The 17,064-nt window shown below is 39.3% G+C and overlaps 1 protein-coding gene across 2 annotated transcripts in view; it reads right to left on the reverse strand.

Moving 5' to 3' along the window:
- Positions 1–16,961, reverse strand: part of DNAJC2 (DnaJ heat shock protein family (Hsp40) member C2) — a 27,530-nt gene extending 10,569 nt beyond the window's left edge. Inside the window, exons 1-6 of one of the 2 annotated variants that reach the window (XM_032644081.1) lie at positions 16,666–16,961; positions 14,615–14,716; positions 11,654–11,729; positions 3,547–3,645; positions 2,348–2,489; positions 794–874 (exon numbers count right to left, since the gene is read on the reverse strand). In XM_032644081.1, the coding sequence (XP_032499972.1) occupies positions 794–874; positions 2,348–2,489; positions 3,547–3,645; positions 11,654–11,729; positions 14,615–14,647 (431 nt within the window). In that variant the 5' untranslated portion in view covers positions 14,648–14,716; positions 16,666–16,961. Of the gene's footprint in view, positions 1–793; positions 875–2,347; positions 2,490–3,546; positions 3,646–11,653; positions 11,730–14,614; positions 14,806–16,665 lie in introns of both variants that reach the window. The other variant, XM_032644080.1, reaches the window with a different exon arrangement.
- Positions 16,962–17,064: the final 103 nt, after the last annotated feature.

Raw genomic sequence — 17,064 nt, forward strand, 5'->3', positions numbered from 1 at the left:
TTTAAGAAACTTTAATGATAAGTGGATGAGTTTGTTTTAATAGATCCCTCCCCTCTCTTTTGATACTGAACTAGCACTATACCCGAGTCTTTTTCTTCTTCTTTTTAAAATGACATTGTATTTGGTATGAAAGTCTAAAATACTCATCACCCCTAAAACAAAATCCCAGCTCCCTGCTATCTCTTCTGAATATTAGGTTTCTCTCTTGCCTGGGACTTGATAAAGTTTTCCCTGCCTTCACCGCCACTAGTCTGTCAAGTTTTAAGAGAACCTAGTAGTGGTTACTTTATCTGGTTTGTAGAGCTAAATTTTGTCATTTTTGTCTTACAGTGACTTTGTGTTTTCATATTTACCAGATACTTAATGAGAAAATACAGCACACATAATATAAAAATGGAAAATGAATACTGCGCATTAAAAATTAATGAATTAGTTATAGAGGCAACATCGTCTTCATCACATATTCAAGTACTGAAAGAAATAGCTAAATGAAAAATTATTTTTAATGATTCAAATAACTCCTTATTTTTCATTTTTTACTGCTACAGTGTGCTTGGTATCTAGAAATCTGATAAATAGACTGAAAAAATAATCATAAAAGCCTAAATATTACATAGGAGAGAATACAGCATTCTGTGAAAACCTTTTTGATTTCTAAACACAGTGCTTTTGTTCATTGAAGGTTCTGCAATTTTCCCATCCCTCAATTAATTTACAGAAGTCAGTCGAGCACTTATTGAATACTTACCTTCTTAAAAAATGAAAGCATGGGAGAAACAGTGTAGTCACTCACCAGAAAGAATAAAATGCATCTACATCTTCAAATGATGAATTCATATCACCAAGTTTAGGGACATTTTTTTTATTTGACCATCTGAAATATTGAAAAAAAGAAAAACTCAAAACATTTTGTACAAAAAGTTCAACAAGCTGATTTATTAAAAACAACAACAGTTTTTACTAATCCCCTACAATATCCCTCCCCTATGTCCTCCACGACTAAGAGATGGAACTGGGAAATCAGCAGTGCAGTGCTGAAAAATGCAGGTGCAATAAAAGGGAGGGCAAGGGGAGAGGGGGTGTGAGAGGGAGAAACCAATGGAACAGTGTTCTAACCCTCAGGTTATCTTCAGTTCTGTAAATTACAGGGTTGTAGCAGCTGCCAAGCTGGCCAGGAAAAACAGGCTCTAACCCCACTTGTCAAGCTCACTTAGTCCTGCCCCTAAACAGGCAGTACGGAAGTGACCGGTAGGCCTTGCCTTTTAAAAAATGTGAATAATCACAAATGGAATAGATTTCCACCCCCTTATCGCCACCACTTTCCCACTAAGAGTCAGACTTGTAGGTTCAGCACTTCACCCACCATCTCTAAAAGGACCCTGAGTTTGCTATTGACCTGTGTTTTTCCACTCTGTGAAACCATCCCACAAAAAAATATAATACACTATATATATATATATATATATTTAAAACCACCTTCAGCACTGTTACAAAACAAATGTGAGGAGAAAGGGTGGAGGAAATAATTAGTCTGCATCAAACTGCTAATCAAAGTGCTTCTCAAACTTAGCTGCCCATTAGAATCACCTGGAAGCATTAAAAAAAACCTACAGGCATTCCAAACCAATTAAATTAAAATCACAATTTCTCCAGGTGGAACCCAGGCAGCAGGAACTGTTCAGGCTCTCCAACTGATTCCAATACGCAACTAAGATGCACTCTCAGGAAACCTTCCAATGCAGATGGAACCAAAAAATGTAGATTATTGGTTCACACTACTTAAAAACTGATTTTAATGAAATAAATTACATATGCTTTAATCTTAAATATAAATCATCCTTTGTCAGAGAACCTTATGATAATCAGACGCTCAAAAATAGAACAAAAGCTTTCCTAAATGATAATGGGCCAAATGCAGCAGTGTACCCATTAACAAAGGGGAAGGAAAGAATGGGAAATTACTGTCACTTAAGTATCAGCATCACACTACATAAAGTCAACCATCGTTCCCCCAAAGGAAATTTAAAAGAAAAACATCCCATGAGTTGTAATTTCACTAAGGAAAGGAAGAACTTCCATTTAGAGAGCAAAATAAATTAGTATAGTAAGTTCACCAGAGGCGCTCAATATTGTAGAGGACGAGAAGGACAAACACAAAACTATTACTAGCTATTACTAGAGGAAAAAACCAGAAACTTGGAACTACAAGAAGCCAACCAACAGAGCATCATAGCACAACCAGCCTCTGCATTCAGTTCAATTAAAGCTCATTTTTCTAAAAAAAAAAAAAAAAAAAAAAAAGCCAGCCAATAGAGCATTATGATCACAAGGGGATGCCTTAACGCACCTGGAATTCCTTTCAAACACTGGGGAAAACACTTCAAAGAAATTGTCCTTTGCTTCACTTTTAGAAGGAACTGAGTTATCAAAAGTAGGATCTACACTGTTAAATGCTCGTCTTTTCACTGGATCAGATAACATTTCATAAGCTGAGGAAAAAAATCATAAGGTCACATCACCACAATGCTACATTTTTTTCTTAAAAAAAGTTATTTTTCATATTTAAAAATTTTGTGTGCTTGTGGGGAAGGGAGGATTTAGGTAATAGCTCTAGCACAATGGGACTTAAGAACTTCTTTAAGTACCTCTTCTGGAAGGCAAAGGACAAAACAATAAACACTCAACCGCTTTTTTTTTTTTTAACAATCCTGATGTTTATTTATCAAATTTCATCAGTGGAGTCATCGACCGGCTTTTAAAATAGGGGCAATTTCATTATAATAGCATACTTGGCAAACCATGTAAGTCCAGAAACACTCAACCCTTAGGAAAGCATGACTCTGAGGAAAAAGAAATAGCTGGAAGACTGTTAGATCCCAAGGTTATGAAAGATCAAAGATCTTTGACATCCTGAGCACTACGTATGAGTGGGCCAACAAAGAATAAGTTTGAAAGGTGTGTATACAATTTTTTAAAAATTAGCATCAAACTAAAATTACATTTAAGGAAATATTTAGGTATGGTGGCTCCCTCTATTAATTTGCTTAATGAGGATATGGCTATTTAAATATCCACTGATGGCTGGGGGGGGGGTCCCTTACTAGGACAGAATCAACTTCTTCATTTAAATAAGCAAAACGTCTGAGGAACAGTTTAGCCCCGCAAAGTGTCTGAAATGGGAAAAGATCTTAGTATTCTCATTATTAAACATAATAGGTATAAGAATTAACTCTAGGATGCGCTTCTCAAAAGAACCGCCTGGAGAATCTTGTTAAAATGCAGACTCCAATTCAGGAGTTCTGGGGCAGAGCCTGAGCTGCTGCAGTTCTGACAAGCTACCAGGGTTGCTGATGCTGCTGGGTAGGAGAGCCTCACTCTGTGCGGTGAGGCTCTGGGGGAGATTACCAGAAATAACCAGATATTAACTAAAGATGTTTTAAAATGTTATGGTATAAATGAAGTACAATACGCATAGGACACCTAATCCCAGCAATTAATACATAATCTTCACTAACGGAAATTTCTGACTCTAAAGCGTTTTCTTACCTTTAGTTATGCAAGTGAAGTAGTCATTATCTCCTTCTTTTATTGGTTCACCAGCTGCTTTCCGTTTGTCTGGGTGATGTTTTAAGACCATTGCTTTATCTATAAAATAAGTCAGATTTAGATAATTTGTCCTTTTAGGCATCAAAGCTAAAAATAAAGATGAGCTAAATAGAGCCATTTCTAATAGCATAGTATTAGTTTAAAAAATATTTTCTCCTACAGTAAAATATAGGCTTATTAAACAGAAATTACAGAGAAATTGAAATAATTATTTTAAGAACTGGCCGAAGTGCCAGCACCCAAAGACAAGTGCCGTTCATATTTTGGTGTATTTCCACACAGACTTTTTCCCCCTTAAGCATATGCTTTCAAAAATGTAGCTATAATCATTTTATATATACCAATTTAAGTTGTGATTTTTTTCAGCTTAACATTACAGCAGTTCCATTTTCCACGCTGTTGCAAACTCTTCAAAAAATTTTAATGACTACTTAATACAGTATTTCAAGTAGATTTACCATAACTTATGTAACTGTTTCTCTACTACTGGATATTTAGATTGTTTCCAATTCTTCACTACTGTAGGTTAGTCAATTTGAATCATTTTGTAGAGAAGTATTTTTCCATATTTAGGACTCTTTCTTCTTAGGATATACTCAGAGAAGTGAATTAGTGACTGAAAATGTAGGAACAAGTCCTGTTCTAAAAGTCATACCACTGCACACCCCTATGGGAACATCCTTTTCACCACAACCTCAACACTGGACCCAATTATTTAAAACATGATTATCACTGGTGCTCAACCAATTTTTTGCTGTTCTTTATTTCTACCCTTCATCCTTCATTTATGGAGGAAAGAGAGGCTGTCTCAGTTTTTTCTTCTTAGTTTGTGTGAGTCACTTTACAATGACTAATGGCTGGCTGTCAACATCTACTGAGCATTTAATATGTGCCAGCATTTTTTTTTTTTTGCGGTACGCGGGCCTCTCACTGTTGTGGCCTCTCCTATTGCGGAGCACAGGCTCCGGACGCGCAGGCTCAGCGGCCATGGCTCACGGGCCCAGCCGCTCTGCGGCACGTGGGATCTTCCCGGACCAGGGCACAAACCTGTGTCCCCTGCATCGGCAGGCGGACTCTCAACTACTGCACCACCAGGGCAGCCCGCCAGCACTATTTTTATCAGTTGATCTTCTCAGTAACCCGCTGAGGAAAGTACTATTAGTTTCTCCCTTTTACAGATGAGGAAAATGAGGCACAGAGAGGTGAAATAACCATTTAACCTCTATGCAACCTGTCCAAAGTCCTGGCCAAGCTGGGCTCCAGTCCAAGCAGCTTGACTCCTAAGCCTGTGCTTGTATGCTGCCTCTCCTAGTCAATCATGTTTGATGCTAATGCTTTCCACAACTGCTGTGATTATTCTTGTTGTCAAAAAACATTATTTTTAAATTTGTATTTACTGATCATTTCCTTTATAATTTTATTCCAGTACTTATAAATGTAGGTCTTTCATTCTGCAAAAGTTTGAGATATATGTTTCTATTTTAATATTTTCTACGGTCGGAATTGAAAAGCTTATTTTTTTTTTCAAAGTCCTAATACCATCTAATAATCCTCTCTTCTCTACTAATTTGTGACGCCTCCTTTATCACAGTAAATTTTACCAGGGTCTGTTTCTGGTTACCTATTCCTGTCCCAGGATTATCTTTAAAATGACTATAGCTTTCTAATTTGATGGTAACTTCCAAAAACTGTGTATTATTTTTGTGTATTTTTCTTGCATCTGGCTACCTGACTCAGGTCTTTCAGTTTTTAGGTAGATCCTATATAACCTACAAATAATATATTTCTTTCTTTCCTTCTAATAGTTCTCTCTCCTTTAATATCGTTAATTCTCTGACCCAAACTCCCAAATAGCATAAAAGTAAGGGGCAGTTAAGTTTCCCCCATGGGTTTTTATGGGAATATCACTAATGTCACACAGTTAAAAGTTTGTTGGCAGTGAGTGTGAAATACTTATCTAAGTAGGGAACTAACTGCATTTCCTTTCAAAGTTGTATTTACCAAAAAGGAGTGGATATTAAATTGTACTATATGTACTTTCACATTCTTCTTAGGACATCACACTGACATATTTCCTAAGAGAAACCTTGTTCATGGGCATTATTCTTTAATATACTGTTGAATTCAATTTGCTATTTTTTAAAATTAATTAATTTTGTTTTATTTATTTATATTTTTGGCTGTGTTGGGTCTTTGTTGCTGCACACGGGCTTTTCTCTGGTTGTGGTGAGCAGTGTGCAGGCTTCTCATTGCGGTGGCTTCTCTTGCTGTGGAACACGGGCTCTAGGCACGCGGGTTCAGTAGTTGTGGCTTGTGGGCTCTACAGCGCAGGCTCAGTAGTTGTGGCGCACGGGCTTAGTTGCTCTGCGGCACGTGGGATCTTCCCAGGCCAGGGACTGAACCCGTGTCCCCTGCGTTGGCAGGCAGATTCTTAACCACTGCGCCACCGGGGAAGCCCTAATTTGCTATTATTTTAACTGGGTGCTTTTTTTTTTTTTGGTATTATATTCATGAGTGATATTTGTAGTTTTTTTAAAAAAGCTCTTTTTGCCAGGTTTTAAAAATTAATTAGAGTAGTTTTAGGTTCACAGAAACATTAAGAGGATGATTAAGAGATCCATATACCCTCTGCGCCCATACATGCACAGCCTCCCCTCCCTGCCCTGCCTCATCAACATCCCCCACAAGAGCAGTACACTTGCTACAATTTTTTTTCATCTAGTTTTTTTTTTTTTTTTTTTTAATTTGGCTGCACCACGTGCCTTGTGGGATCTTAGTTCCCTGACCAGGGATGGAACCCAGGCCCCAGCAGTGAAAGCGCTGAGTCCTAACCACTGGACCACCAGGGAATTCCCGCTGTTTGTTAACAATTGATGAACCTACACTGACACATCATAATCACCCAAAGGCCACAGTTTTCACTCTTGGTGGTATATATTCTGTGGGTTTGGATAAATGTATAATGACATGTATGCATCATAATATATAAAGTAGTTTCACTGCCCTAAAAATCCTCTGTGTTCTACCTGTTCATCCCTCCTCAACGCCCCCAACCCCTGGCAACCATGAACTTTTTAGTGTCTCCATAATTTTGCCTTTCAATGCCAGGTTTTCATACTAGGATTACATTAATGTCACAAAATGAATTGTTCCAAAAACAGTTTACATTCAGCATGAGAATGTTCAATTCCTTAGGCATCTGAAAAGAATTCATCTAAGAAATCACCTAGGCCTAAAACATTTTTTAGGAGATAATTCTTGGTAACTCTTTAAATTTCTTCAATTCCAAAAAAGCCAATTTTATCAAATTTTCAAATTCACTGCATTTAATAGTGGTCTCAGTTAAAAATATCTTCTGTAATTGTTTTCATCCTTTCTGTATTTCACTATTTGTTTTTTCTTCTCACAAATCCACTGTAAGATATTGTTTTATCTATTTTGTCCCTCCATCCTCCTTAGTATTATTCTTTTAAACATGTGAATTGAATGCCCATTTTATTTTTTCCCTCCTTTAAAAAAGTAACATAGGACTTCCCTGGCAGTCCAGTGGTTCAAACTCCACGCTTCCACCACAGGGGGCCCGGGTTTGATTCCTGGTTGGGGAACTAAGATCCCACATGCCACACAGCGTGGCCAAAAACAAACAAAAAACGTAACACAATAGTTGAAGGCAATGAACTTATTGATGGTACGGCTCTAGCTGCCATCCCATATGTTTTGACAGGCAATGATCTTACTTTCATGAAAAGAATCTATCAATACAATTTTTATTTCTGTCTAGGTGCAAAAGAGTATATTTCATTTCCCAAGTGATTTTTTTTGGTTTGTTTAATCAGATCTATTTTATTAAATTGAGAGAAAACTTACATAGAATAAAATGTTCAGATTTTAAGTATTTGGTTCAATAAGTTGACTGTATATACTCGCTTAACTACCACCCAAAAGAATACAGACTATTTCCATCACTCAGAGTTCCCCTGTACCCCTTTTCCAGTCAACTCCTACCCCCTACCATCTGGGGCAACCTCTTTCTGATTTCTGTCACCACAGATTATGTTCGCATGTTCTTGAAGTTCATATAAATGGAATCATACAGTATGTCTTTGTATCTGACATAATGTTTCGAGATTCACCACCTTGTGTACATTAGTAATTTTCTGAAAACTGCTGAGTACTATCCTATTGTATACAGCAGTTTGCGTATCCATCATCCTGTTGGTGAACATCTGGGTGGTTTCCAGTTTTTGGATATCGTGAATAAGGCTGCTATGAATATTTTTGTACAAATCTTTTTATGGGCATATTTAGTTGTTTCTACATATACTGCAAGGGTTCAGAAACTGTGACAAATACACTTTTGGTTTTTTTGAGCTCCAAGATTTTTCTTATAGTCAAGTTTATTATCAATTTCTCCACTAACACTCAAGAGAAGACATTTTCACCTTCTAGCTGGTTTGAGCAGGAATGGAATTTATTTAAAGGTTATTAGGCGGCTCACAGGAACTGAGAGTCTGACTATCAGGCTTGGAAGCTAAGTAGCCAGGAACAATAATCACACCATACCAGACAGTTCAGTGGTGTGATGACCCCACCACTGTTGGGCACTGCAGGAACAGAGCACAGGCTCCTCCCATGGCCAGTGCTTGGGGAAAGCTATAGCTTCTCAAGGCGCTGCTCTTCCACCCCTGCTGTCAAAACAGATGCTGTTCAGCTCGGCCTAACTCACATCGGTTCTCCTCTGAAATGCTGAGGAGTAAAACCTAAGTCACATGCCTACAAACATTCTCAATCTCAAGTCGTATCTTTTTATAATAATTCAGGCAACTTTTCTTTATTTGCAATTACTGTCTCTGTTACATTCATTCTGACCTCTTCTTTAGGGAAATCTGACATCTCTTTATTCTTTCCTTCTGAATCTTGGGAACATTCCTCAAGGCTGTCCTCTGCTTTACTTTGTTTTCTAATTGTACGTCAGCCTTTCCAATTCTAAATGCTGCTCTCCTGTTTTTAGTTTCCAGGCAATTCTACTTTTTTCTCGCTAGTCTCTTTCTGCAGTGCCTATGCTGCTCCCCACCCCCCACCCCCAAGGCAGTGTCTTCATATCTCACTGACAACATGCACCAATTAAGTTTTCTTTTGAACCTGATTATAAAGTCTGAGACAGATGATGTCTCAGTTTTTTGTCGGATAGTCTCCTCTTATGCCACAATGTTTTTTTCTTCATTGACTTTTCCACCTAATCACCTCTAGTCATTCATGTACAGTAGGGCATCCTGAGATTCTCCTATATTCTGTTCCAGGGGTGGGGTTGGGAGAGGCAAAAGATGTCACCCAATATTAAAAATAAGGCAATGGAGGCCGAAGAACAGCTGTTGTGTATATTTACTGAAATTTCAAAGACCTACCTCTCCGCCCTTCCCCACCAAAGATAAGTTTCTGGGATGTTTTGAGGGTACATTAGCAAATGGGCTTTTATTGTACATTCATATTTCTATTATTATAAAAAGTCTCTATGATTTTTTAAAATATTATAGCTGATTTACAATACTGTGTTAGTTTCAGGTGTACAGCAAAGTGATTCAGTTATATATATATATATTTTTTCTGATTCTCTTCCATTAGATTATTACAAAAAGTCTCTGATTTCAAATTTTTAAGAAGCATAATATGAAACAGTTTTCAGTTTAAAACATGGGAAGTATTTTAAGCTAAAATGATTAAATTTAGAAAGTTCAAATCAAAGATTTTACTTCCATGTAAAGAATAGCAAACCTACATGCATCATATGCCAGTGTGGCAATATTCCTTCAAGAAAAACATTGAAATACCACTGTTAGTACTCAAGTACTTTCTCTTAGCCCATCATTCAACTTTTCTAGTGTATTCTTTTCAGATAATGCAGAAAAGGAAGAAAAGACCACTTACTTTATCCACACGTAATTGAATCCCTAATTTTCATTATAGCAATTCAAAATATCAATAAACAAAATTAAAACTTTTTACAAACTATTATGTATAAAATAAGCTGTAAGGATATATTGTACAACACAGGGAATACAACCAATATTTTATAGTAACTATAAACGGAGTATAACCTTTAAAAATTGTGAATTGCTGTATTGTACACCTGGAACTTATATGATATTGTACATCAACTATACTTCAATTAAAAAAATAAATTAATTAAATAAATTAAATGTAAAAAACCCCCAGCAACCTCCTTTATGTGTGTGTTTGTGATAGGATTCAAGAACTAGAAGGATCTCAACTGTCATCAGTCTTACATTATTATTAGGTTTGTCTGTGCTAATGATTATAAATTTGCAAAGAATAACTTTGTATTTTTACTTTTGGACAAGATTTCAGAGAGCAATAAGTAGCAACTGTCTATTTTACAGTGACAGAGGAAAGAGAACAACAGTCTGCTTCTGAATAAATACTGAGAATACTCAGCAAGGTGGCAGAGAGTGAATCGCAAACCCACATAACGTTAGTAATCTGTACAGTCAGGGTGCAAAACTTCTGGCAACAGAATATTCAAAAATTAATCTCTGGGCTTCCCTGGTGGCGCAGTGGTTGAGAGTCCGCCTGCCGACGCAGGGGACACGGGTTCATGCCCCAGTCTGGGAAGATCCCACATGCCGCGGAGCGGCTGGGCCCGTAAGCCATGGCCGCTGAGCCTGCGCGTCCGGAGTCTGTGCTCCACAATGGGAGAGGCCACAACAGTGAGAGGCCCGTGTAACACACACACACACACACACACACACACACAAAATCTCTATTATCCCAATAAAACAAACAGACTTAACAGAAGCAAATGGATGTTTCTTTTACAATTATTATATATTTTTTATCTTTAGAGAAAGAAACAATTCCTTCACCTTAAAACACCAACTGCTTTCCTAGCTCTCAATCCCTTCTGGTTCTTTCACAAATTATATGTGTCAAGAAATATTTGGTATCTGTATGCTATTCTTTCATACAGTAAGACTTTGCAAATACTTTTCCAGGGCAAATGAATTTTCCTGGCATTTATGTATATTGCAATGACTATTCATACACTCTAACATATGCTTAATCTAAAATCATGCCAGCTTTTAAAGAAATCCAATAATAGGTCTAAAATAATCTCATCAATTCCTTCACCTTGTTAAAAAGTATTTCCTGTGACTTTCCTAAATACAAGCATTAATGAGAAAATTTTGAGTTTATCTACTAAGGCTCAACTAGCATTTTTCAGCGTGAAGTAGGTCTCATTCAGTCATCTTCCTCCAAGTGCAAGACTTTCTCTGTCCCTGATTCCCTCCTCCTTTTCCATATGGCCACAATCTTACCTCCTCTGACCTCAATATCCATTCTCTAGACTAGAGGGCAGAACTCTGTCCTAAGACAAAACAGAAAACTCATCACCTTCACTTCTTTCATGAAACTTTACTAATCAGGTGAACCGAATGGTGTGTAAGGAATTACGTCCACAGGACTGCAAAGGACAGGACAGTTCGACAGTTCAGAGCACTAAGGGGATGGTGTTTCATAAGGCCTACAAAGACTGGGTTGCCAACAATTCCTGCCCCCGTCCCCCCGCCCCAATTTTTAACCTTGTCAATGAAAAGAACAATGAAACATCAGATAACTCTTTCTTCCGCAAAAGAGGCAGGGTGCTATCAACAAAGATGTGACCTAAGATCACAAAAGAATATTGAAAAATCTAAGTAACAAGGCAACTTCCACTAAGTACAGCTGGCCATACTTCCAACGGGAGGTGAAATATTATTTTTTAAAAGCTTGTTATTGGAAAAGTGTTCTTTATCCTGTCACAAACACACACACACACACCCTGATTTCTTGTTTCTAATGAGAAAGTCCATTCATGAGACTGCATTTTTCTGGTTTTGAAGGTAAGAGACTGTGGTTGCACATCATTATACAATAGAACACATGTTAAATCTAGAGTTATGGCTATAGACTATGATCTTGCATATCTTTTCAAGAGGATAACATTTCCTATACCAGATATTTGATTATTTCAAAATAACTAAGTACTTACGAGCTGCTTTAATCTGTCTCTGTGTAGCTTTGTATCTTACATGGCCGAGTCCAAGTACTGCATAATGATCTTGGTTCTGATAAAGACACAAAATGGGAGTCAAGTTGGAAATGAAGCCATATATCGTATTCCTTGTGTTGGTACCCTAAAACAGTTTCCCAAAGTGAGACTCTCATAACAGAAGTCTAGTGAGATGTTCCATATAAAATGGGTTCTGGGACTTCCCTGGTGGTGCAGTGATTAAGAATCCGCCTGCCATTCCAGGACACATGGGTTCCAGCCCTGGCCCAAGGAGATCCCACATGCTACGGAGCAACTAAGCCTGTGAGCCACAACTACTGAGCCTGTGCTCTAGAGCCCATGAGCCACAACTACTGAGCCTGTGTGCCACAACTACTGAAGCCCACACACCTAGAGCCCGTGCTCCTCAAGAAGAGAAGCCACCGCAATGAGAAGCCCATGCACCGCAATGGAGAGTAGCCCCAGCTTGCTGCAACTAGAGAAAGCCCATGCGCAGCAACGAAGACCCAATGCAACCAAAAAATAAGTAAAAAAATGAATAAAAATTAAAAAAAAAAATAACGGGTTCTGAGGTCATGGAAGTTTGGGAAATGTGGACCATTGTATACAGGCTTCTTAATAATTTGTATGCACAGAAGCCAAACAAAGGCTCTGAGAAGTCCTGCAATTAAAAAAAACAACAACAACAACAAAAAAAAAACACACACACAAAAAAAAAAACAGAAACAAAAACAAGCAGACGGAAACCTATATAGCCCAGCATTTCCCAAAACTTGACCAAAGAACTCTTGGTCTTGTATTTCTCTTAATACATATTAATATGCTATGGCCGTCCTTAAATCAAGGTACAGCCAGGAAGATTTCAGAACTGAGGGGAGCATTACAGTAGTCCCAGTAGGTTGGGCCAGTGGCAATGACAGGACAGGAGCCGTGGAGCAAAGAAGGCTGGATGGAAATTTAGAGAAACTGGGGATGAGGCTTCTCTGGATAGGAAGCACCTGCTTTCATTTCTGCTTTGGTTAACATCCTTACAAATCTAAGAGATTGAGGTAGCACCTGAGTGAAGGCTCCTTACCCAAAGGGTGCATCTAGTATTGGAGAATGAGTGGGGAGAAAGAGGGCTTGAGGGCATAAAACACAGGAGAAAAAAGTCAAATAGGGTTGATTGGTTTTCCTTTAAATTCAGGACTGCAAACTCCCTAAGGATGTGCTCCTTTATTATGTCTGGCACTCACACTTTGTTCCAATTGGTTTGTTTTTCCACTCCCTAAGACTATTATTACGTATTACATACTTCAGTCCTCTAGTCTTTCCTTAAACCTCACAGACCCTGCTCCACCCTCTCATCAATGGCCTTGCCTCCTGCTTAATGAAAAAATTTAAATTATCCTACTCAAATTCCAGCATCTTTCTTCCATCTTACCTGCACCCATGCATCTTTCCCTTTCCCTCACCATTGAGAAAGCCTATCCTACCGAGACAAATTACTCCATCCCTCCTGGTTCTGAACCACCTTCTCTATGTCTCTCAAATGCTAGCATCTTTCAATTGTCTTCTAAATTTCAACTGGATTATTTTGTTCATTGTACGAAGAAGCTCTGTTATCTCTCATCTTTAAGACCCTCCCATGACCCCACTTCCATTTCTTTGCTGCCCATCAAAATTAAACTTCTTGAAAAAGCCATCCACAGAACGTTTTTACCCCCTCTAGCATTCATTTTCAAACCACTCCAATCTAGTTCTGCTCTGTCCATTCTCACCCCAGGGGCTATGAAGCTGCTCTCTTCAGTATCAATTTCCAGCTGTCAAACACAAGATGACCCAGCTGCCTTCACTTGACTTCAAATCTCAGTGGTAGCACAGCTGACTCTTTTCTTGAAACGTTATTTTCCTTTAGTTTCTGTGAATCCACTGTTTTCCTCCCATCTTCCAGTAGCGTTTTTCAGCCATTTTGACTGGCTTTTCGAAGCCCTGCCAAGCTCAGTCCTCGGGCTTCTTTCTCTCTATATACTTTGGTCCAAGGTGACGTGACCCATGCCAGGGCTAGAAGACGGTAGGTGCCCTGTAAATGCTCGCAACTCCCCAGTTCATTCTAGTGTGGACTCCTGAGCTCCAGATGCAGAGACACGACGCTCCCCACAAACTTCCTTTTCCTGCAACCCTGTGCTGGTGACTGACACCACAGTCTAGCAGGTGACTCAAGCTGGGATGATCACGGGTCTTCCCTATATGTTCCCTTCTCTTGGGCGGCACAGCCCAGGTCTCCAAGACCTGTCAAGTCTACCTCCCCAAAAAGCAAATCCGTCCCTTTGTCCTCAAAACTTGGCTACCAATTTAGTTCAAGCATCAAGCACTCATTCGCAGGCTTGGATTACGGCACTAGCCCCATAAAGGCAAACTGTTCCCTTCCCCTCTGGTCCTGCCCTCCCCTTTCAAGCAAGTTTCTGTACTGCCAGGAGAACTACTTTTCTAAAATTAGCTCAGAAACTTTTGATGACTTCTTACTGCCCCCAAAATAAAATATAAATTCCTTCCTTGGCATGGCATGAAAAGGACACAACAGAGTTTCATCTAGACTCTGTTTTCAGTCTAATTTCTCACTGCCACCCCTCAATATGCTACTCTATCCTTCACCAATCCCTGAAGAGGCAGTGCATATTCTTTTACTCCTTTGTGTCTTTGCATATCTATTCCTTCTGCCCGTAACACCTTTTTTCCCTTCTTGTTTCATAAACTGTCACTTAACCTTTTAAGACCAACTCAGACATGGCTTTTTCTGGATTTCTCCATCAGAGATAGTATCCTAGGGCTACTGCTGTCCCACTCAGGGCTTAACAATAAACAGGTGCTCAATCATGATTATTTTGTTGAAGCATCTTAAAACATGGCTTAATAATGGAAAACTGCCATCTGACCGAACAAGATTCAGATATTAAGTACCTTCCAGTCTTTGGGATCAAGTGTTTTCAGCATGGGAAACTCTTCTAACTGCAATTCTTCATCTTCTGATTCCTCTGATAATTCTTTCTTATCCTCCAGTTCCTGAAAAGAGGCAGAAGCATTTCTGTTTCTCCTCTTAACAAAAGCTTCAAACCATCTTCCCACAGGTTCAACTTGACAGAGTGTTGAGGCTGTGATTGAAAGCGTTAAGAGAGGCTTCAATGTATTACATGGAATAAATCTGTTCCAAGGCAATAAATAAGATCAAAACAGTGACAGCATCAGAATATAATTTTAAAACCATCAACTGAGAAAATAACTGCAGTAATCCAGTTAACATGAGGGTTAGCAATAAATAATCATTTCCTAGTATTTACAGAGAGAGAGTCAATCAACCTCTTCCAGTTATCTGACAAAACAAGACATTGGGCAATGTCAACAATAAATCAATACTTTTCTGGGGATATGAAAGGAAGATGAGGAAAAGGGAGAGATGTTGCAAACTGCTTTCCTTTTAGACTTGTAATAAAGCGATAAATAATTATAAACTGTCAAGAGCCAGCCTCATCAACAAAAATCTAAAAATAACTCAAAATATCTTAATTATTAATACCTGAATTTAGATAGCTTTCAAAAATTTTAAGAATCCACTAGCAATGATTTTTTCTGAAAGACAATTTTCAAGCAGCTAACAGGAATTTACTAATGAAACTGCTAGTGGAACAGCTTTGAATCTGAAATCAGAAGCTCTGGATTTCAGTGCAGGTTTGACAATTAGTAGCTATATGAAATGAGTCAACGATGCCTTCAACTGTAAAATGGGAACAATACCTATCTTATCTGGTTCCTTGGAAGGATTGAATGACAAATGATAAAAGCACTTTGAAAGTCACAAACTGTTAAATAAATGTAAGTCTTTATCATTATTCCTGGAAAGTGGGGTAAGTCACTATATATGTGTACATTAACAATTCAAAAAAGGTAGTTTGGGTCAGGAAAAAAGTGAACATCTTAATTTTAATTTCATATTTCAAATGAAAGCAAAAAGCTTTACTGTCTGGTAAAAACTCAGATTTAAGTCTTCCCTTGTACCTAATGGCCACAATTTTGTAAAAATAGCTGACTTTTCATGTTTTGTGTTGGGAAATTAAGATTTCTTCTACCATTCACAGGAGAGCATTCAAAAACACTATTCAAGAAGTACTACCTGTGTAGTGTGGGTGTGACTTTCAAGAACATGACCTTTCAAGCCTTTCCCTCTACTTGTGAGATTACACAGAAACTTCTGTAAGCAGGAACACAACACGTGCCGTGAGATATGTCCAATATCACATACAAGCGTCTGTATACGTGGCTATGGTAATCAATGAAATCACTGAAATTAGAGACCCTTTAAGTTTACAATACCATGACTGTCCTGGGCTATAAATCTAAGAACCTACAGCAGCACGACAAATTTCACCCCCCCCCTTTTTTTTAAAACTGAAGATAGTTGACTTCCACAGAACAAGTTTCACTTAATGACTGCCTTTAAAAGTCTGTCTACACGGGTCTTACCACCAGCATACACAGTGGTGTTTTCATATTGAATATGAGGAGCACTGTCTGAGTCGGGACATTTAAAAAACGAAGCCGGAGCAAACGTAAAAGGGGAGAGAGGTGTTTGAGCTCCAGCTGTAAGGCTTTGTAGGGCCCCCGGCACGTGGGGTGCTCGCTGTGGGCAGTCTCCTGCCGTAGGCAAGATGCTTATGAGAACCTTTTTAGGGTACTGGAGGGTTCGGTCCCGAACTCCTCCGCCCAATCTATGAGTCAGCAGCCGCGAGACAAGGAAGAAACTGCGGGGGCAGAAGGAAGACGCCCCCCTTCCTCCTTCCTTCCAGTCTGGGGAAGGACTTCTGTATAGCAGGGAGCAAAAAGACACTTGTCACGGCCCCACACTCTATAAGCTACTTGCCAGCGGCAAGGGTAGAGAGGTTTCGGGGTCGCCAAGGTGGAGGCCCGAAGCAGGGGCTGCTGAGGCTAGACTGAGCAGGGGTTGAGTGGGCACGTACCAGAGGTCAGAGCATGGCTGATGGCGGTGCCCCGGCCTTCCGCAGCGCTTGGCAGGAGCAGCATGATGACGCCGGAGCCAGCCCCGCGGGCGCAGCAGTTCCCGTCCCAGGCGGAGGGCTCTTAGAGTCCCGCCAGCTCTACCTCCCCGTCCGAGCCTCGCGCCTTGGCTCTACGATGTCCAGGAACCGGCGCATGGAGACGACCAATAACTACTTCCGGGATGAATCTTTCGTGGTGCGTAGGCCAATCCCACCCCCGCCAACGTATGCGGCTGTCTAGGTCCTACTGACTCGGATCCGGGTGGGGACCAAGATTCACGAATGAAAGGTTCCTAGGTTTATCAGTTCCCTGGTAAAAAGGATTATTTGCCTCGTCCAGGTAGAATATGGAATACGTAG

This window comes from Phocoena sinus, chromosome 9, assembly GCF_008692025.1.
Source record: "Phocoena sinus isolate mPhoSin1 chromosome 9, mPhoSin1.pri, whole genome shotgun sequence".
Taxonomy (NCBI): Eukaryota; Metazoa; Chordata; class Mammalia; order Artiodactyla; family Phocoenidae; genus Phocoena; species Phocoena sinus.